The 23,014-nt window shown below is 40.4% G+C and overlaps 1 protein-coding gene across 1 annotated transcript in view; it reads right to left on the minus strand.

The window, feature by feature from the left end:
* Positions 1 to 3,223: 3,223 nt before the first annotated feature.
* TMEM39A (transmembrane protein 39A) overlaps positions 3,224 to 23,014 on the minus strand; it is a 448,606-nt gene continuing 428,815 nt past the window's right edge. The window contains exon 8 of the mRNA XM_044059483.1: positions 3,224 to 3,954. Coding sequence (XP_043915418.1) covers positions 3,721 to 3,954 — 234 coding nt within the window. The 3' untranslated portion in view covers positions 3,224 to 3,720. The remainder of the gene's footprint in view (positions 3,955 to 23,014) is intronic.

Consider the following 23,014-nt stretch of genomic DNA (forward strand, 5'->3'; position numbering starts at 1 on the left):
AGCTATGTGAGCATTACATAAGACAATGTGTAAAATGAGCACAATGTTCAGTGATTAGCCCTGTTCTGTGGAGTACATGCCAACTGTGCTAGCTGCATCTTTATCACTTTTATATTACTCAAAGACATATTTGCCCAAGTGGGTATATACAGTGGATATAAAAAGTGTACACATCCCTGTTAACATGCAAATTTTTTGTGATATAAAAGAATGAGACTACAATAAATCATGACCTATAACTTGCACAATTCAAACTGAAAAACAAACAAACCTGTTAGGGAAAAAATATAAAAAATAAAAAATGTACAATAAGCTGATTGCATAAGTGTGCTCACACTCAAACTAATACTTTGCTGAAGCAATTTTTTCCCCATATTAAAGGTGGGAAAGTTTTGAAATGATTTATTGTGGTCTCATTTTTTTATATCACAAAAACCTGGTATTTTAACAGGGGTGTGTACACTTTTTATATCCACTGCAGTTAGATGCAACTTATTATCAGTCATCATCACCTATGAGGAATCTTCTCTCCCAACAGGTATGACATCTCTCTCTAAGACCCATTGCCAAGGACTATGTAGAACATTAGACTCTGAATAAAACCAGGTCTAAAATACAGAGTGATGAGATACACGTACTGTGCTACTGTTGAAACTACACTAAGTCTTGGCTCTGCTGTAAAATAAGTGACTACTTTAGTACACTTTTTTTTTGTTGTTTTGTATTTACAGGGAGAGGAACAGATAGAATAGGTTCATAGGTTCATACTAGCCTATCTGCCCGAGGGCATTTATAAGCCCAGCCCATAGTTTTGTGGCTTACGCCACCCCTTTAGTTTGGAGAAACTATGCCCATTATTTTGCTGTGCCTCTGTCGAGCAGTGACACTGAGGTAACCCCTGGGGTGTATCTGCGATCTCCCATCCATTGGTCAAGATTCCTCTTGAACAAGGCCAGCGAGGTGCTCTGCCTCACATAAACCGGGATTTTGTTCCACAGCATAGGGAGTCTTTGGGTGATGAATCTATCCCTCCAGCACGTCCTATTAATAACCGTGTCGAGGTTTAAGTCTCCCGCCCTTGTGGCTCTGAGGGATCTAGATTTTTTGAGATGAAGCATGTTCATCAAATCTGGGTTTGACATGAATGTTTTATTACCTTTGTTTGTAAGGTGCTACGATCTGCTACCTCCAACCTAACCCTCCAAAACTATTATTTTAAAGGATAATGGAGGTAATAACCCTCCCAAATAGAATTCTCTATTAAAAAAAAAAAAAAAAAAACAGAATCTTTCATAATATTACATATAACACTCTCTTACCTTCTTCGACACTCATGCCTGACTGCCACAGGTCTTCTCTCACACAATTCATCCACCTATTTGCTGGATGCACTCATTTCTTCTTGCATTCTTACTGTCTGTCCCAAATTTTCTTCAACGCATCATCTTCTGTTTTCCTGCACATGTGCCCAAACCACCATAATCAGTTCTCTTTGACCTTTTCTTTCATTGGAGCTACTTTTGCTTTTATGTCCTCATTTCTTTCAGGCACTTTACCTCCATCACCACTAGCTTCCTCAACTGCTCTGGCTTTACTGCCCAGGTTTCTGTACCATACAGTAGTACTGGTTGCTCAGTGTTTTGTACACCTTACTTTTCAGCTTCTTTGGCAATCTTCTATCATAGACTACCTTGACACTCTGTGAAAGATGGCTGCTGCCTTTCTGATTCCAGCTTTGACCTCCTCATTCAGAATTCCCCTCTCCTCAACCATCCCTCCCACATACTGAAACTGTTAACTTATTCTACTGTTTTCATTCTAGCTCAATTTTCAGCTTCTTTGGATTTCCCCCATTTCCTATCATTACAACTGTCTTATTTGTACTCTGTTTCAATATGTCTTCAGTTTTGCATTCCAATCCCTACCCTTTGCAGAAGTTCTTGTACAGAGTCTGCCTGTAATGCCACATCTTCTGCATACAGCAACTTTGTTGACCTGTCCTCTCCAACCGGTTTGCTAATGTAGTCCATCACTAAGTATGAACAGTAGTGGGCTCAGACAAACATCTTTTCACCCCTCCTAAGTTTAATCAATCACCCCACTTTACCAGGTATACCAACCCTCCTTGCTCTAACTTACTGTACTATTATCCACCTGCTCAAAATATAGCTAGGTGCAGTGTGATTATCTCCTCTAACCTACTGAAACCTCCACCCTCAGTAAAGTGCAGTTGCGTACACTTACCATGAATGTAGATGTTCAAGTTTATTCACTGTTCAGTCCTGAATTGTGGAATTTCCCTCTATGGAAGCCCTTGGTCAGCCCAACTACCAGAGACTCTTTTCCCTCCTCTAGGAGCTGGTGGATGCCCTATCCAACATCACCATATCTGGGTATAAAGGGAGTCGACTGGTACCAAGACTTCAATTCTGTCTTGCCATCACAGCCTGCAGTAGAGTAACACTCAGTGCAGTTGGTCAGTCTGCACAAGAGAAAGAAGACTCAAGAAAGCCAAGTACCCCATTGGGGAATCTTCCATGGCAGGAAATCCCACAAGTCAGGACTGCAATAGTGAAACACGAAGAACATCTCAGGTTCTCAAACGCCAACCCCACATACAACATATACCATCCTACTAACAACCACCCAATTCCAGTGTCACCAGCCCCCCAGTATGCATCTAAGACACTTCTGGGAGTTCACAGTTGCTTCCTGCTGTCATATTAGAGGAGGGGGAATGAATCTTAACTGCCTAGCTACCTCATAATCTCCCCATCACCAAATACCCTACCTTCAAGGGCAATAGGATGTAAAAAACTAAGTACTACCGGTGAGAAGAGAAGCAAGCAACAAACTTCAATGAAAGTCAAAACCTGGTCTTGATTCTGAGACAATCCTAACTGGACACAACTCTGTAGCAATCTTGTGAAGAAAGAACTGCTCCTCTCTCCCATGCAGTGTGTTTCACGTTACATTTAACTCCTTTTCTATCTGGTGCACTACTCAAGCACATAAAATGCAGGTGCTACTTAACAGCGTCAGTGCAGTAAAGTTAGTTACAAAGATAATGATAAACAACCACATAATTTTTAGTAAACATAGGTACATAGTTTTGAAACAATGAAACATACCCACCCCCAGAAAGTCATTTTTTTCATTTAGAATTTAGCATATGTCAAACTTCTCACAATAAGACAACAATAATAATGCACATACAAGTAGCCAAGATAAAATGCAGTTCTTTTTATTCATTTATTTTTTTGCATCATTAGGAATATGCACCGTATTCACTGGGGTACTCAATGGCACTTAACTTTGAGATACTGTTTTGATGAAGGAGGCAATATGAAGCACATTCTCATTTGGCAGAGTAGCTATGTACTCAGAATAACTATATATATATATATATATATATATATATATATATATATATATATGTATATATACATATATATATATATATATATGTATATATACATATATATATATATATATGTATATATACATCATATATATTTGCTTTCACATATAAGACGTCCAAAACCATGTATATTCCTCCTTAAACACAAAAATGTAGTATATAAAATATAAAATATTTTAAATAGTTACAAACATCACAAGAAAAAATAGAACCGTATGAAAATATTTTTTGAAATATTTGCCCACAGCAACCCCCCCTTTAAAAAAAACTGTCTCCACAGCATGCATTTTTAGGTCTGGCTAATGAGACTTCAGTCCGTACGCATTAAGTGGGAAAGAATAAGCTCTGGCCAAAACTATCCTGTCTCGGAGGAGCTTAAATAAAACATAATAGTTACAGAACAAAATTAAAGCCAGCGACAAGGTGTGGTTCCACTTCTCAGAGCGCAGCAAGGAATAAAGCTGATATAGCACCACACTGCCCTCAATCAGGATCAACAGGTTTAGAAGCCGTAAAGGTTTGTGAAACAGGAACTAGAAAGAAACAGAAAGAAGTGTTAAACATTGTAACTATTTTGGCAATTACTTCCTCTGAAAAGTCAAGTTTTAAAACAGCAGTTCTACTTCAATACAAGAGACTTACTTTGTATTATGTATCACAGCTACCACTGCTCGCCTTCGAGAATGTCTTAAAGGGACCTGTGACAAACCTATTCCCACTTAACAATGATTTATCAATAATAATTAAAAAAAATATATATATATATTCTCATAATGGAAGTTAAGCTGTTAACAAGCTACTTCCTGTGGTACAGGGCTTGATTTCCTTAACTTGTATTTGCCTAATGTGTGACCGTATGCAAGTTACATAAGCACTATACCTCTGTGTAAATGTACAGTTAAGACACTAGCAATATATATATATATATATATATATATATATATATATATATATATATATATATACACATACATATATATATATATATATATATATATATATACACACACACATACATAGACACACACAAACACACACATATACTTCCATTTTCCTTTACTTTAATGTTTTTATAGTGTACTATTGTTTTTTTAACAATACTTTATTTGGCTATTTTTTTCTGTACGTTTGTACTCATGACTTGAATGAAAAGAGTGAACAGACCAGCTCACTTACCTGGTTGTCAAATTGATAAATAAATGAATAAATAACTAAACAGAAGTTATTTAATCAGATAATCCTTTGTGGCAATTGGGTTAATTGGGCTAGACTCCACATTGTCTTCCTGGATCACATACTTAGTAACAACTTAAAACACTACTAGCTACTATAATTAAAATGTATTTACTTATTTATTTCACAGTCCCCATGAGGCATAAAAGTTCAGAAGCAATTCACGGCAGCTATAAATAAGAAGTAAACAAGCAGCATTATATTTAATTATAAAATCTATATATAAATGATCATCCATGACACAAACGTATGACAGATTACGGACAATGGAACAGCCATCAAATCATTCATATACAGCTTTCATTATATTACAATCCTGTCTAGTGATAAGAATATGTCAAGTAAAGTACAGTTTTGTAAGATGCACTTATCATAGCAGTAGATGTGTGAATTCCTCACTACTGCGGTAAGTTGTAGCAAATGGGGTTATATACTGCCCAGGGCATAATGGACAGCCAATCTTCAAGTCTCTGACTCCCCTCCACTCAAACACACAGGCTGAGTCTCAAGATCCACAAGGAGAACACAGAAGCATAGACTGGACAAGAGCCAGAGACTTCTGAAGACTGGCTGGCCATTATATCCTACATGGGATATAACCCAAATAGCTCCAGTTTACTGCAGCAATGGAATGACAAACATGAGAAGCTACATTGAAAGGTGAGTTTTACCTAAGGAAACAATAATTAGGAAAGGATAGTTAATTATAAAGGTAGCACAGTTAAATCTGAAAAACCAAATCTTATTCCTGTGTCTAAATTATGGCAGATGAGAAGTATGCTTAAACCCTGATAACACTACGTGTACTACCGTGCTTTGACTGAAAGACGCATCTTACAACAGCATGTATGAAAATGGGTATAGAAAAAAGTCAACGGGGCATGCACTCATGCAGTTTATGCACATTAATCTAGTCTCCCCTGGTTCATTAAAGATACAGTAAAGCTGCGGAATCATGTACAAGACTACTCAGAACAAAGTCATCCACCATCTGTTCTCTAACAAGGATTGCAGGATGCCAGTAAAAGCTTTGATAGTAACGGTTTGTTTCAAATACCCCAAATACTAAACCTGATTATTAAATAAAGCCAGGTCTCCTCAGACTAATATGCTTCCAAGTCCTAGGACATATTCCCCTTAGCAGTCTGCCAGATATCCTTCCAGTACTGCTTTAAATCAATTAAAAACTGCATCAGAGTGACCCCAGTGTACAGCTGTGTTAAAGCCTTAGCAGCCAAAAAAGTGGTTACTTTTGTGATTTATTTTAATTATTTATCCTTTTGTTGACTGGGTTAGTCCCACTAGGCTAGCAGACTCTTTTTAAGGGAGTCACAAGGTTGTATTTATGCTAATGGGGAGATGTGGCCAGGGAATCTGTGAAATCCCCCTACTTTTTCATGAATTCTTACGGTTTGTATGGTAACTTCCTGATTCCATACATGGTGCGGAGGGGCTGGGAGAAGCAGTGTATTTATTTTGTTGGAGAAGTAGGTACAGAGAAAGGAGAGAAGAACTTCAGTCACACAAAAAGATTACAGTTTGTTCTGCAAAAGTGGAGCTTAAAAATAGTATTTAGCTGACCGTAAAAGTGCAGCAGAAAAAGGTATAGAGGTTATGGAGCTCATTACCATTGATTGTCAAACAAGCAATTAATGAATTTAATGCAGAAAGCCGAGCCAGATGAAGGATCTGAAGTTTCATGGCTGGATATCATGGACAGAGGTTGTTGATGCATGGTACAGTGTATTTTCTATGCCTCTCCCCCACTGCTTATCTTAACATACCTCTTACTACTATAATTAGCTATATATAACTGAAGTGTCTAAGCACAAGCTATTGCATTTAACCTGCATGTTAAACGTGGTTTATCTCCTTTATCCCATTTTAGGAACCCCCCCCACTAAACAACCATCGCGTGGCTCCTAGGTTCCTGGCGTCGGCTCTGAATAAACCCTACCACGGTGCAAATGCACAATCCAATACTCTGCATCAGCTTGAACTGAAAAAAGACTTTTAGGGTAAAAGCAATACCCAGATATTAATTATACCTAGCTAGGTTAGAGTTCTGTAGGCTGGAAACCCAACAGTACCTTTCTGATTCACTGTATATTTAACCTTACCCTGCAAAAACTTCAGGGTCTCGAAATAGAAAGGTCCTATTCTACCTTTGAAGCCTACACTTGCATCCAACTGAATCTAAGGCCCTGCAACCTCCAGGCAGGTGTATTCCCCACTCCGCTTCGCTCGGGCTCGCTCCGCGCCCCACCCTGCCCCCATATCCCACCCATCCCCACTACCTCTAAATTTATAGATACATCTAGCCCATCCCACCCCCCCCCTCCCCTCCATTCACGGCTGTCCTCCGATTAATAACTCCTCCTCTCACACACTCAGCCATCCCCCTAAACTTAGCAAGCCCTCCAAATCCTCCCACCCCACAAACTACCACTTACTCACTATCATGGTAAAAACCATGTATTCCTTCATCTCTTCACTAACTTTACTCCTTCTCATCCCTTACCTTTTATCACGCTATGAACACCAAACACTATTAGGAATTCCATTCCCCAAGGCCCACACTACCATATACGTACACCCTCCACCTAACCTTATAGTTCCTTCTCCCCATACTGCAAAATCTCTAGGCTTTAATCATATACAACCAACCCTCCACTACCCTAGATCACCTAATAATAAAACTAACCTCAAAATACTCTACAAACTTCAAAAATGCCTAGATCACCTAAAACAACGTATTACTCAACACAGAGACATTCATCCCAATCCAGGCCCCACCACTCATCAAGACCCTGCCACCTCAACACTACCCCATACTCCTAATACCTCCCTCCTCATCTTTCACCTCAACCTAATAAGCATAAACAACAAAGTACATAGCTTACATGCTATGATAGCCACACACTCCCCAGACATCATGTGTCTCTCAGAAACATGGCTGAAACCCGCCACAAAGGATGAAGAAATTCTCCCACCTGGCTATAATATCCTAAGGAATGATCGAATAACCAAAAAGGGCGAGGGAATAGCTGTAATGTTTAAGAACAGACTTAACATCATTAGGAACACATTGCATCCCCCCCAGGTCTCTAATATTGAACTTATTGCACTAAAGATTTGCATAAACTCCCAAAAATGTATCAATCTAGTAGTAATCTATATCCCACCAGGGAAAAACCTTGAAAACCTTGAGCATACTTTAAGTTGGTTAGCCGCCAACTACCCTCAAGAAACCATTATACTAGGGGACTTCAATATTGACTGGTCCCACTGCTCCGCCAAGACAAATCCCCACCCAATCAATCTATATGGCTTCTCCCAAAATATCACAGCTCCTACCAGAATTGGTAACACACAGCAAAAGGAGAGTACGATTGACTGGATTCTCACCAATAAAGCTGCTAACAATTATTCTACCGGTACCCTCCCCAATGACCTTAGCGACCACCTTGTCACTTACATTATAAAGCACAAGCTTTGTATTTCCAACCCACCCCTACATAAACTTATCAGAAACAGGAGAAAGTTCAACCTAGATCTATTCCTAGCTGAACTAAAATTCTGCAATTGGTCAACCCTAACTACTCTTCCCCTAGCCGAGAGCGTGTCATACTTCAATGACACTTTCCTAAACATTCTTGACTCCCACGCTCCAAATCGACTAATTAGAACTAAGGACCGCATAGCTCCCTGGCTAACAAGAGAAACCAAAGCAAAAATTAAACTCCGTGACCAGGCTTGGAACAAATGGAGAGCTACCAAAACTCCCCTAGATCGTATTAAATTTCAACAACTCAGAAACTCCACGAAATCTGACATTACTAGAGATAAAAAACAGTATTTCTGTCACCTCCAGGACAAACATCAGACTAACCCAAAAAAGTTCTGGGCTGGATTTAACAACCTCCTCCATCCTGGTAAATCCTCTACCCCAATACCCGAGAAACTCACTAGTAAAAAACCAGAAGAGATAGCCAATTCCTTTAACATTTTTTTTACAGAGACCATCCAGTCCCTCGCCAATCATCTACCCACTTCCTCCCCATCCTTAACTCTTCCTCATGACTCACCTCCTCTCTCCTTTAACCTACAAACAGTATCCACCTCCTATATTCGTACCCTACTAAAAAAACTGAAACCGTCCACCCTTGCGGCCGATCGTCTCCCAGCGGAATACCTCCAATTAGCCTCTGATGTCATTGCCTATCCCATATCAATTTTGATTAACAGATCCATAACTGAGGCCACCGTCCCCCCCATTTGGAAAATCTCGTACATCATTCCACTTCACAAAGGAGGCTCCTCCACTGAAACATCTAACTATAGGCCTATTGCAATACTTTCTCCAATAGCAAAAATTTTAGAATGGTGTATTCACAAACAACTCCTCCACCACCTCACCATCAATAATCTGCTATCAATTACCCAGCATGGTTTTCACCCCCATCACAGTACTACTACTGCCCTCCTCTCCGTTGTCGACTCAATAAATAGCAACCGTAACAAAAAACTTATATCCTCTGCGCTCTTTCTTGATCTATCAAAAGCTTTCGACATGGTTAACCACCAGCTATTACTCCACACCCTGCAAACCTTTCATCTGGACAACTTGGCACTAAACTGGTTCAAGGACTACCTTTCTGGCTGGCACCAAGCAGTCCAATGGCAAAATAGTCTATCTCAACTACTCCCTAACAACATTGGCGTCCCACAGGGCTCCATACTTGGCCCCCTTCTTTTCTCTGTTTTTATAAATGATCTTCACACAATCATCCCCAGAACCACCTGCATACAATACGCGGACGACTCCACCCTGATCTGCTCTGATCTCTCTCTCCAGAAACTCCAAACAGCCACCCAATTATGTTTTGCCAAAGTTGAAAAATGGTTCTCTGACCTGAAACTCATATTTAACCCAACTAAAACCAAGTTACTTCTATTTTTCCCCTCGTCTACCACTCCCCTACCCCTAGAACCACAACCTGCGAATCCTAGGTCCTTTTTTGTCGAATCCTTTAATGGCACCATCATTGAGCCCGTCTCCCACACCAAGCTATTAGGTGTCACTATTGACCACAAGCTCAAATTTGATATGCACATTGCCCAAACCATTAAGTCAGTTAACAAGAAACTAGGTTCAATGTACAGAATCAGGAACTTTCTCACTCCTCATGCAAAATTAACCATTGCCCACACTCATCTCCTTTCCACCCTACTATATGCCTCCCCGATATTTTCCTTCCTCAATAAACGTGAGCTCAATAACTTTTCTACCACCTACCACCATATAGCCAGATTCATTACAGGAACACCCTATCGTACCCACCATTGCCTCAATCTCAAGAAACTAGGCTGGTTAGAACTGCCCAATCTTCTTAAATTCAATCAACTCACGGAAGCATTCAAAATAATTAATCAACCAGACAAAACCCCCCCACTGAGCAAAATCCTGACCCCATACACCAACTTAAGTTCCCTTCGGTCTTCAAACAGTAATCAAGTATTAACCATCAAATCTAATAACTTGGGCGGCGATGCTCTTTATGCTAACTCTATTGGAAAGCAATGGAATTCCCTTCCCAACTACCTTAGACTCATGCCTTCACTTAATCTATTCAAAAATAATCTCAGAGAATATTTAAAGTCCCACTGGTTGTGCCCATGTCCAAACCCAGACTGATTCCTATAGGTCTCTTAGTACCCTACACTCTTCTCTCTCACAAGCTATTATCTAGCATTTTACTTCCTCCACATGTACCCATGTCATGTAACCAACTTAGCTTGTCCTGTCACCTACTTAGCTTAAGCATTTTTTTCTACTAGCATGTATATACTGATGTCGTACTGTTTTGTTATCTTTATAATGTTGTACCTCTATCTAATTGTAGTGTGTTACTTTTCTCATTATTGGGAGCTTTTCTCCCCGGGCCTCTACTGAAAAAGGATATGTATCCAGCTAGACTAGCCCGGTCAACAAATGTAAAATAAAATAAATAAGTAGAAAAGGGAGTAGAATGGAAAGTTTGGAAGTGGCGCAGCAGATACCAATACAGAAATCATATGCAGATGTTGTAGCTAAAGATGGAGAAAAGGAAAAAGGTACTTTAACAACTATTAAAGAGCAAATGTTTATTGTGCAAATTAGAAGTAAAAAAAAAAAACCAGGATGTTTAATATAATATTAGGGATAATTTAACTGTATTATTTGGCTTCAATATAGAAGATATTAGGTCACTCATGCACTTGAGAAAAGATCATTTTTGTAATTTTAACTTTCAGACTGAATTAATAGACTTTTTTATTTTTGTGTGAAATGAAAAAATACCATTTTCCTTGGAATGACCATTTTTCAAGACAAGGGAATAGACTAAAAAGGAAGGATTTTGTTTAATTTAGCAATGATGACATTAATGCAAGTGATTTAAAATTAAGTTTTCAAGAATTATGTCATTCTGTGCAAAATGCTGGTAAAGTTAAAGATGATGGAGATTTGTGGAAGGGGTGTGGGGTGGGAGTTGGATTTTTTTTTTTAATGGAAGGAAAAATGTAAAGCTTTTACCTAGTGGTATCCATTTTACTGGCAATAGAGGGACAGCTAGATATATATACGGCAACCAACAGCATATTATTTTTGTGCAGACTTAAATCATTTAATAATGAAGTAGTTTGGCCATACAATAAATGAATCTCCATATACTGTCAGGTGGGTTGCAAACTGGCTCGCTGACAGAACACACACAGTCAAAATAGGGGATTCCACCTCCACCAGCAGACTGTTGCTGTGGCCCCTACTGTTTGGGATCAACTTCCTGTAAATACATGCACAAACAAAAGGTCTGTGGCGGACAGTTTGCTGATGACTACAAACTGGGTGCTGTCATTGAGTCCCCAAATTATGTCAACATTCTACAAGAAGGACTTAGGCAAACCAACGATTGGCGCCAGAGTTATGGACTTAAACTCAATGCAGAAAAATGCATTATCATCTCCTTCTGCAAGGGCAATGCCCCTGCAGATTACCATATTAATAACCCCCTAATCTCTAAATTAATGGTGAGAGATTTGGGTACAGAGGTCAACAGCAACCTTACCTTTGATTCTGCATTGGTCAACTCAGAAGTAAGCACACAGCCTCCAGATCAAAACAGGTTATAACCTCTTTTACACTCTTCCCTCTAAGCCAACAACAGAGTACAATGCTTCCTTTGGTATGTACCTTACTAGGCACCTGCAACAACTGGACAGACTGCAAAGGTTTCTCACAAAGAGAATTCAGGATCCTTAACACATGGCATATGCTAACAGACTGAAATGACCATTACTATACTCTGTGTATCGTATAAACTACTCACAGGCAAAGTACAGTTGTGTATACCTACCATAAATGTAGATGTTCGAGTGTCTTCACTGTTGCAGTCATAATTGTAGGGTACTCCTGCCGGCAGGCAGCCCGAGGTCGGCCAGAATATCAAAGTCTGGGTCCGGCGTCGGCTGTTTCAGCTAGAACCCTGACGTCAGAGCGCATGGGTATAAAGCTGACAGCCGACGTCATCTTCTCCAGCCTTTCTTGCCCCTGATGTCAGAAGCCCCCATGAAACCAAAAGGTGTCCCAAAGGAAACACAAATACACCAGAAAGGTAGAGGAAAAGGAAACACAGTAAGCTAATAGAAGCAAGAGGGGTCTGGAGGGAGGGAAACACCGACTGCAACAGTGAAGACACTCGAACATCTACATTTATGGTAGGTATACACAACTGTACTATGTTCTTCGTGTTTCACTGTTGCTTATAGTGCTTAGAAAAAGTATGCACAGAGCTCCAAATGGCAGCCTCCAGAATGTCCTTGGTAGGAACTCCTCTGAGAAAGGCTGCTGAAGTGGCAGCTGCTCTAGTAGAATGAGTCCTGACGGTACCTAGAATCTGTTTTCCATAAAGAGAGTAACAATATCTTATTCCATGAGCAATCCATTTGGAAATAGTTTGCTTAGAAATGGCTTTACTAAGAGAACTGGAAGCAAAAGAAATAAGCAATTGATCTGATTTTCTGAAACTTTTAGTTTTGTCCAGGTAAAAACGTAGTTGCCTGTGTACGTCCAATGAATGCAAAATCCTTTCCCCCCTATTTTGGGGTTTTGGAAAAAAGGTAGGAAGGTGAATAGTCTGATTTAGAGCCACTCTAGAAACAACCTTAGGCATAAAAGTAGGATTGGTCCTCAAGGAAACTCTGTCCTGATGGAAAATGAGGTATGGTTCCACGGCCATGAGGGCCTGTAACTCAGACACCCTTCTGGCAGAAGTCAAGGCCAACAAGATAGCTGTCTTCCAGGATAAGAACTTAATGTCCGCAGAGGCAGCAGGCTCAAAAGGAGGCAAAGTAAGCTTTTCCAAGACATAGTTGAGATCCCAAGGAGGGACAGGAGGAGTTCTAGGAGGTTTTAAATTCTTAGCTCCTCTCAGAAATTGTCTGACCAACTGGTGGGAAAAAATGGGAGGAACACAATTGAAATGTGCTGAAATAGCAGAAGCATGAATTTTAATGGAAGAAAATGAAAGACCTTTAATCAAAAGTTCTGAGAGATAAAGTAAAATAGATGAGATATCAGGTATTAAAGGATCATAGCCACGATCCTGCATCCAAATACAAAATCTTTTCCATTTAGAAGCATAAGATTTCCTTGTACTAGGACGCCTAGCTTCCAAAAGAACATCCAAAACTTGTTTAGGAAGAGAAGAAGGAATCAATTGCCTTTGATGAGCCAAGCTGCCAGACACAGAGTCTTGATTTGAGAGTGAAATACCTGACCCTGATGCTGGGACAGTAGAGAATGGGTCAGAGGAAGACTCCAAGGAGGAACCAAGGAAAGGTGCAGTAGAGTAGGGTACTAAAACTGACAAGGCCAATTTGGAGCTATCAAAATGATCAGTCTGGGTTTGTCTAGCTTTATCTTTAGCAATACCCGAGGCAGAAGAGGAAGAGGAGGGAAGGCATATCCCGAAAGATTCCTCCAGCTGAAGGACAGGGCATCCACTTTCCAAGCTGTCTTGTGGAAGGACCTGGTACAAAAGAGAGGCAACTGATGGTTGAGATGGGATGCAAACAGATCTATCGGAGGACAGCCCCAAACTGCAGTTATCTTGCTGAATAAGTTGGAGTCCAACATCCATTCGTGAGGATCCAAAATGTTTCTGCTTAGGCTGTCTGCTAAGAGATTTTGTTTTCCTGGAATGAACTGTGCCTGAAGATCCAGATTCAATTTTAGGGCTGTATCCCATAAGGTCATGGCAAGTCTGCAAAGGGTGTAAGAGTGAGAGCCCCCTTGCTTGTTTATGTACCACATGACTGTGGTATTGTCTGTTTGAATTAGCAGAGGTCCTGGCTTCAAAAGAGTCTGGAAGGCTAGAAGAGCATTTTGGACTGCTAACATTTCTTTCAAGTTGATGTGCCATAGAAGGTGTTTGTTTGTCCAAGAACTCTGTTGGCATTTGTCTAGAAAATGAGCTCCCCATGCATAATCCGAGGCGTCCGTGGTTATGATCTGAGTAGGTTGAGGTAGACGAAAGGGCTTGCCTTCGTTCAAAACACACGCCCTGGACCACCAAAGGAATTCCTTCTGGAGGCAGGGAATCAGTGGAATCATTGTATCCAGACTGTGGCAATGTTGAGACCATACACTCTTTAGGTACCATTGAAGTTTCCTCATGTGAAGCCTCGCATTTGGAATCAACAGGATGCTAGAGGCCATGTAGCCCAGAGCCTGCAGGATTTTCCTTGCAGTGAGCTGAGTCAATGCTGCCAAGGTCTTGAAGATTGAAGCCAGCTGTAACTGTTTTTCTGGAGTGAGGAATGCCTTCTGTAAACTTGTGTCCAAAAGAGCTCCCAAGAAGGTCATTCGTTGAGAAGGAATCAAATGTGACTTTTTTGTGTTCACTGAGAATCCCAGTAGTAGGAGAAGACGTTGAACAAAATGCAGGTGTTGAAGTAGAAGGTCTTTGCTGTCTGCCTGAATTAGACAGTCGTCCAGATAGGGGTAGGGCCAGGCATTTGGTAAAAACTCTGGGCGCAGTAGATAAGCCAAATGGCAGTACAGAGAATTGGAAGTGTCTCGAGCCTGCCTTGAATCTGAGGTACTTTCTGCATTGTTGCCTTATGGGGACGTGTAAGTAAGCCTCTTTTAAGTCCAATGTTACCATCCAAGCATCTTGTGCGAGCATTGGAAGAAGTTGTTGAAGTGTAAGCATCTTGAATTTTGGAATTTCCAAAAAGGTGTTTAATATTGAGAGGTCCAGAATAGGTCTCCAGGAGTTTTGTTTTCTTGGGACCAGAAAAGTCTTGAGTAAAAACCTTTCCCCACCTCTAGAGGTGGAACAGGTTCTATGGCTCTTAAGGCTAATAAAGCGTCCACTTGATTTAAGGCCTCTGTCCATTGATGTTTTGGCAGATCTGGCCAGCCGGAAGGCCTTGGCAGAGTGTGAAAGTGGAATCTGTAACCTTTCAAAATCACGTCTAATACCCATTTGTCCTGGGTAATGCGAGTCCAATTTTGGTAAAAAAGAGAAAGTTTTCCTCCGAGAGGGGCATCCAGGGAAGGAGGACCTGAAGCCCAACAGAGGGAGTCATTGAGTCTGCTTTCTTTGGGTTTGAGATCCGTCTTCTCCCCTTCTAGGTGAAGAAGCAGTCCACTGTCTAGATCTGTAAGAGGCCTGAGCCTGCGCCCGACCTCTGGAGCGTCTATATCTTCCCCTTTGAGGCCTGTCAGAGGAGGGAAAAGACCAATTTTTGGAGGGCCAATTTCTGGAAAATCTAGGAGGCTGTACTTGCAAGAAATATTTTACAGTCTGCATAGACTTGGCTTTTTCTTCCATCTTTTTAATAACCTCCTCAGCCTTAGACCCAAATAAGACATCATGCTGAACAGGGGCATCTAGCAATTTTGCCTTAAGGTAAATTCTGCTCACGAAGCCAAGCATGTCTCCTGATAACAGTACCAGAGGCAGCCGCCCTGCAAGAAGCCTCTAAGGCATCAAAACCACAATGTAAACTATGTTTGCTAACTTGTTCAGTAGCATGCAACACATCCTGTAATTCCTTGTCCTCAGCACACGCAAGAAAGGTAGAAATCCTTTGTTTTAAAACAGATAAAAGAAACTGTTGATACTTAAACATGTGAAACTGGCAATTTAAAGCTCTAATAGAAAGGGTAGCTGAAGTATAAACCTTTTTGCCCCACCTGTCCAAGGCACGAGAATCCTTTTCAGAGGGGATAGGATTCTTAGAGGAGGCAGCCTTAGCAGCCTTGGAACCCTGCGAAATGGTTTCAGGATCAGCAGAAGGGTTCTTGAATAAGAATTGATGGGAATCAGGGACCCTGTAAAATCTATCAGGCTTAGAAGGAGCAGGTGGCATGGAATCAGGATTCAAGTTAGCTTCAGAGAAGGCATCATCCACAATGTCAAGTACAGGAGGAATAGCTAAAGGCCTGTGCTGAGGGAGAAGAAGAAATTCCCCGAGTCTCTTTTTGGAAGCAGAATAATCCTGACCTTCCCAATGGAAATGCTCCCTCATCTCATGCAAGGTTTCCCCAAAAGAGAAATCTTCAGGGGGAGAGGCAGAGGGAACAGAATCCTCTGCATCCGAATCCTCATATGGGGGAAAAGAGTAATCCTGATCAGAGGAAGAAACAGAAGATACAGAAGCCTGATCAGAGGAATCATAAGGGATATCCTGTCTAGGCCTTTCAGGAGGGTGAGAGCCCCTAATCATAGTTAATAAATCCTCAGCCATCCGAAGTAATTGCTCCTGAGTCTTAGGAGCTGAATCCGAAGAAGCTTGAGCAGAAAGTCTGGGTTTAACAGGAGTCTTTGACTTAGCTTTTGTCTTTGAGGAAATAGTAATGTGTGAAGGCCTGAAGACCCCCTCAGAAGCCGGTACCTGCACAGCGGTTCTGGACCCATCTGAAGGAGCGACGTCCAAAGGTCCTGCAGCAGACAAATTACTAGGCCTAGTTGGCTCACCATGTGAGTCCGTGTCGGCCATCGGTTCTGAAGTGGCGGACGACAGGGGCTGCAAAAGCGCCTCACTGACGACCGCCGAACCCGAAGCTGGCTCCGGCTGCAAAGTATCCTGTTTGGACCTCGGAGGCCTGTCCTTGTCTTTGTGCTTCTTCTGTAATCCGGTAGTCGGTAAAGTATCCGACGACATTCTATAATTAAATCGTCTACCGAAGTAATTCAAGGCCCAATCGTACCTACGCTTGATAATGCGAGAATTAAACCTGGCACAGAACCGACAACAAGAAACGTCGTGGTCAGGGCTTAAGCAAGGTAGACAGTAAGAGTGGAAGACTTTATGAGGTATTTGTTTTCCACACGATACACAATTATTAACTTTTTCTGACATCGGAGGACCAAGAAAAAAGTTTCCCCAACGGGGTACTTAGCTTGGAGAAGAGAAGTAGAAAACTTCGGACCGACGACAATCACACCACGTTGTCTTGAAAACGCCAACCAACAACTAGCGAACTGCTTTGCACCGCACGGCAAGAAAGATTGGAGAAGATGGCGTCAGCTGTCAGCTTTATACCCATGCGCTCTAACGTCAGGGTTCTAGCTGAAACAGCCGACGCCGGACCCAGACTTTGATATTCTGGCCGACCTCGGGCTGCCTGCCGGCAGGAGTACCCTACAGTTATGACTGCAACAGTGAAACACGAAGAACATCCTGTGCTTTGCATACAGAGCAGCCTCTGATCATGCTGAATGGAAATGCTGCACATTCGTAAGTCAAACGATACAGGATTCACTCACTCTAGGGACCTTAACCTAGCTCTTGACATCAAGAGGACTTGCTGGAGGGATAGATATCTCACAGAGGTTACCTCTCCTCTAGAACAAACTTCCAATTCAAGTTAACAAAGTCCCTCATTGACCCTATTTAAGCATAACTTAGACGACTAGATGGGAAACCACAAATTCACCCCAAGGGTTTCACCTGTGTCCCCTCTTGGAGAGGGGCAGTAGGTGCTGATTTAGATCTGCTTTTAACATAGACTGTACCTCTAGGCATTTTTTGGGAATAAGGGTTTACCTTGGCTAGGCTTGTAAGAGCCCTATGGCCATTAGCCTAGTAACCTAATATGATACTACTTAAGAAAGAGTGCAGGATGTGTAATAAGTACATGCATTTTTTGGTTTCACTGTGATAAAGGAAAACCCAAAAATGTATATAGTCAAGATAATAAGGAAGATGTTGTGAATGAGGAAGAAGCAGGAAGAATAAAACAGTAATAGCTATAGAGGAAGAAGGTTTAGACAAAAATAATGCAATTGGTAATGATGACTTTCAAAAGGAAGCAGCTGATGAAGTAGAAAATAAAGGGGAAAAGGTGGAAGGGATTGGTACAATTTGGAAGAGGAAACAGTAACTGAGGTAAGTTAGAGTGGTACTATAGGGACTAGAGTTAATGTGAGACAGAGAAATTTTAAAAATACATATCTAAAAATTAAAAAAAGGAAAGAAATTATGTTAGTTTGTTGTCAGGTAATCTTAACAGTTGAATAAATAGAGTTAAGAAGTTAAGTAGTATATTACAATGGTGTAAGAAATGTGAAGTTGAGGTTGTAGGTTTACAGGATACAAGACTTACCCTGGACAATGATAGGATATAGGTTGAAATGTTATGGGGTAGGGTGGTTTAGAATTTAGAGAAAGCAATGTTCTGATGTCCTTTATGTTCACAGAGGATGTCAAAGTTTTGGATTTTGTCATTATTTTGACAGGAAGAGCTACTGTAGCTGATATTAGAAGGGGTAAGGATTATGGGGTCTAAATTAGTACCTCCAAACTTCATTTCCTGAGCTCCAAAATGTTGACAAGTAAAAAGCGAACTATGAAAAGCACGAATGGCTACTTCCCCGAATTTCTTCACAGGGGAAAAATTTACTTGGCCGTTATCGTGAATTGACCCCTTTTCTCCAATGTACAGTGATCTCAGAGTTGGCATATTTAGTTGGGGGTGCGGTGGGGGTTGAAGTCCCCCCACTTGATTAGGGTTTGAAAGTTTTTCTGTTGATCGGCCAAGCAAATTTTTTTCCCTGTGTAAAAATTTGTGGACGTGGCTGTTCATGCTTTTTGTAGTTCGCTGTTTTGGTGTTTGGAGAAATGATGTTTAGAGGTACTAATATAGACCCAGGATTACATATAAATTGATAAGAATTTATGCTCCAATTAATACCAAAGAAAGAAAATAATTGTTTGAAAAAAATAAAGCCATTTGTAGTTGTCGATATGAATAATACCATAATGGGTATTTTAATTGTGGGTTAAGAACTAGAACAAAGAAATAGGGACAAATGTTAAAAAGGGAGGTCATTAAATATGTTGGACTGAATATGCGTTAATGACTTTTGTACATTTAGAAGAGGTAAGAAAAAAACAGAAAAAAATGATTACTTTCTTCTTTTTGACTGAGGATGAATAGGGTGTGGCTGGTAATAGTTTCTCTGATCATCAGACTATATATATAGTTGTAGAGTGGGAAATACTCAGAAATTATTTGTGAAGGTAAGGGTGTTAAAGACTGACTTCTAATTTTTTGAACAAAGGAGTACTAGAAAGAGAAATCGATCAGTTATGACTTGATCATGTATCCAGGACATATTTATTATCTGTCATAGTCAGAGTGGTGTATAATATTTAAAAATAAATACAAGGAGACTTTTTTCAGGTTGGAGTTAGATAATAGGAAAGTTGAATTTGTTTCTTATGTAAATATGCATAATGAATTCTTAAAATTTAGAGTATGAGAGGAAAATTTTGAGGAAAATAAAATAGGTTACTATATAAACAGAGATATTTTGTAAGTAAGAAAGAGGAGGCTCCACTATTTTTTGCTAAACTCAAAAAATGAAGTAAATATTAGGGAAATTATTGATGAAGAGGATGTGATTAAGTATAGACAGAAATAAATAGTGCTGGTTCAAAGATGAGATGGATTGTTAGAAATTGTAATAAAGAAGTGTTAGTTTAGAAGAAAAGATTAGTTTAGTAGAATTAAATTTTGTACTAAATAAAGGAAAAGTGGAACTGGTGGCAGGTGAAGATAGTATGGGGTATGAGCTACAAAAAATTTAAAGACTGGCAGAAAAAAGTTTTTAGAAGTATTTAATGAGTAGTTAGATAAGGGTGATGTCTGTGCTGAGGTTTCTGAAGAGATTATTACATTTGGGAGAGAACTGAAATTAAAAGGTGGAGGCTTATCACATTTGATAACATCAATTTTAAATCTTTATGAAAATTTTCCAAACAAGGTTTTATGTGATTTTGTCAGAAGACATTTTTGGTGTTAAAGATAGGAACTGTCAAGATTTGTTAGTAATGGTAAAAGATCATTGATGACATTTTAACATGGTAAAGGTAATGGAAGGTTACTTGTGAGAAATGTTGAAAAGGTATTTTTAATGTGTGGGGCATGATACTTTATGGAATATTATGTAGGAATATTGACTGTGAGGGAAATTGTTGAATGTTATTTAATCGGTATATTACAATGCTAAGATTAGAATTTTGGTTAATAGATGGTTAGTACTGAAGTTTTTATAAGAGGGGGTGTGAAGCAAGAGTGTCCTTTGAGTCAAATTTTTAACTGATCTGCTTACAAATGTAATAAGTTGTGAGATGCGAAAATATGAGGAAGGTTCATATGTCAGTGGAAGTGTGTGTGTGTGTGTGTGTGTGTGTGTGTGTGTGTGTGTGTGTGTGCGTGTGTGTGTGTGTCCTAAAATTTTTGCCTTGTGCAGATGATATTATCATTATACCTAGGCATACTGGATGCATAGGTGGAATGGCAGATGGTGTACAAATGTTTATGATAAAATGTTGGGTTATAACTGAATAGGGAAAAAATAAGGCTTTGGGTGGGGGGGGGGTAGTAGATGTTAGTTCACTTATGAATGAAGTGAGTTTGATAGGAAAAAGATTTGGAAAAAGTGAGATTGTTGGGGGACAATGGAGAAGTTATAAAAAGAAGTTATGTACTCACCATAACGTTCCATCTGAGCAGTTCTACTTTGTCTTCAACCTGTGGGTACCGGATCCGTATCGGATCCGAGCCTGCAACTTCACAAGCATCTGCTCCGAGTTCCAAGCTCCTCCCCTTACCCATAACACACCACCAATCCCTTCCAACCTTCGGATCGAGTTTGCTGCACCCTACACTGAACAACCCGATCCCAAAACACCTTACACACATACAAAAGAAACCAGCTAAGAACACTGCCCATACTGTAAGGCCAGGGGGAAGGAGGGAGGGACAGCTGAAGACAAATGAAGTAGAACTACTCAGATGGAAGGTTACTGTGAGTACATAGCTTCTTTATCTGAAGTAGTTTACTTCATTTGATCTTCAACCTGTGGGACAGAGTCCCCAGCTACTAAACACCTGGGTGGCCATCATGGAAGGATATTCCAGAACACCGTGGAACCAAAGGATGCTCTCCTTCGAGAAATCAAATCCAATTTATAGTGAAAAATAAAGGTATGAGATGAGGACCAAGTAGCCGCAGAACAAATGTCATCTAAGGATACTCTTGATTCACCTGGCAATGGTCACCTTGGAAATAGGTTTACCCAATAAAGGTTTAGAAAAGGACACAATCCACTGGTCAGATTTATGGAAAGATTTTGTCTTGTGCAAATAGAACTGTAACGGTCTATGAACATCCAACAAATGCAACTTGTATTCAATTTTGTTTGTAAAATTTGGAAAGAAAACAGGTAAATTAATAGTTTGATATTAATCTCCGATGCTACTTTTGGGAGAAAAGAAGGATTGGTGCGAAGAGAAACCCTGTCCTTGTGGAAAATCATGTATGGAACCTTGACAGACAAGGCCTGAAGTTCTGAAACCCTCCTAGCAAAGGTGATAGTCACTAGAAAGGCTGTCTTCCAAGACAAAAACTTAAGATCCGCGGTTGCTGCAGGTTCAAATGGAGGAGCAACCAACGCCTGAAGTACTATAGTAAGGTCCCACGGGGGAAGTGGATCTGTGAACTGAGGATGTAAGAGGAAAGTACCTTTAATAAAGGCTATGCACAATCTAGAACAGGCTAAAGAAGCAGAGTTCTGACCAGGGTTGCCAGACGTCCCTATTTGGGCGGGACTGTCCTGAGATCAGCAGCCTGATCCCGAGTCCCGCCCTGCCGGTTTAAATCCCGGCCAGCCTCCGCTTTGTTTGTTTTTTTTATTTTTTTTTGATTGTCCCGTATACCTGGCATATGGGCCAATCAAAAATTGCTAAACACGGAGCTTCTTGTGTTCCGCATTAAACACGAGAAGCTCAGTGTTTTGCGATTTTTGATTGGCCCGTATACCGGCATATGGGCCAATCAAAAATCGCTAAACACGGAGCTACTTGTGTTGAATGCAGAACTGCAATGCATTAAACACAAGAAGCTCCATGTTTAGTGCAGACGCGGTTGATGTAAAAGGCAAAGCACGGTAACCAGTAAGCCAACACCGTCTACAGCGAGCGCGTCTAACAGTTAAGTTGGGCTTTACTGCACCACGTATTTTTTGTATTAAAGAAGGACACCTTTGTGAGGGTATATTGTGATGATGGCATCAACATTTCTACCAGGGAAGAGAGCTTTACCTTCAAAAAATGCCTTTGGTACCAAACGCACGTCCGTAATGGGCACCTCGTGAGTATACTATCAAAGTTTTCCGCTGAAGTACTGTTGTATAACATAGCATTATTGTATGTTAACTTTTCAGGAGTACGTTGATTTTGCGTTAGATAGTAGTACCCTTGGTAGTATTACTAATGTGTTTTGCTTTCTGTGATGGTATGTATAAACCGTTTACTTGGGCTTTGCTTTGTATTATTGTATGCTACTGAGTGAGCTCAGTTCTTTAATGTGGAACTCTGTTCCTTCCGCATTAAAGACCTTTTTTTTTGGTCTTCAGTTGCCGAAGACCTTTTTTTTTTTTTTTATGGTCTTCACTTGCCGTGAGAGACCTTCTTTTTTATTTTTTTGTCCCTACCTGGGAGTCTGGAAATCTGGCAACCCTGGTTCTGACCCATGTGAAAAAGAGAAATGGCGGCTAGTTGAACCTTGACCATAGATGAACTAGCCCCTTGTTGAAAAATATTTGCCAAAAAGTCAAGGATGGCCGGAATGGGAGCTGATCTAAACTCCTTTGAGAAGCCCAAAAGGAAAAACGCTTCCATTTGCTGTGATAAATCTTCCTGATGGATGACTTATGAGCTGCCATCAGAATAGACCTGACCGAAGAAGACAATTCGGGAGTCCTAGCAATTAAGGGAACTGGAGCAGCCAAGCTGTG

The sequence above is a fragment of the Protopterus annectens genome, chromosome 17.part0 (genome assembly GCF_019279795.1).
Source record: "Protopterus annectens isolate FY-2018-M chromosome 17.part0, PAN1.0, whole genome shotgun sequence".
Lineage (NCBI taxonomy): Eukaryota > Metazoa > Chordata > Ceratodontiformes > Protopteridae > Protopterus > Protopterus annectens.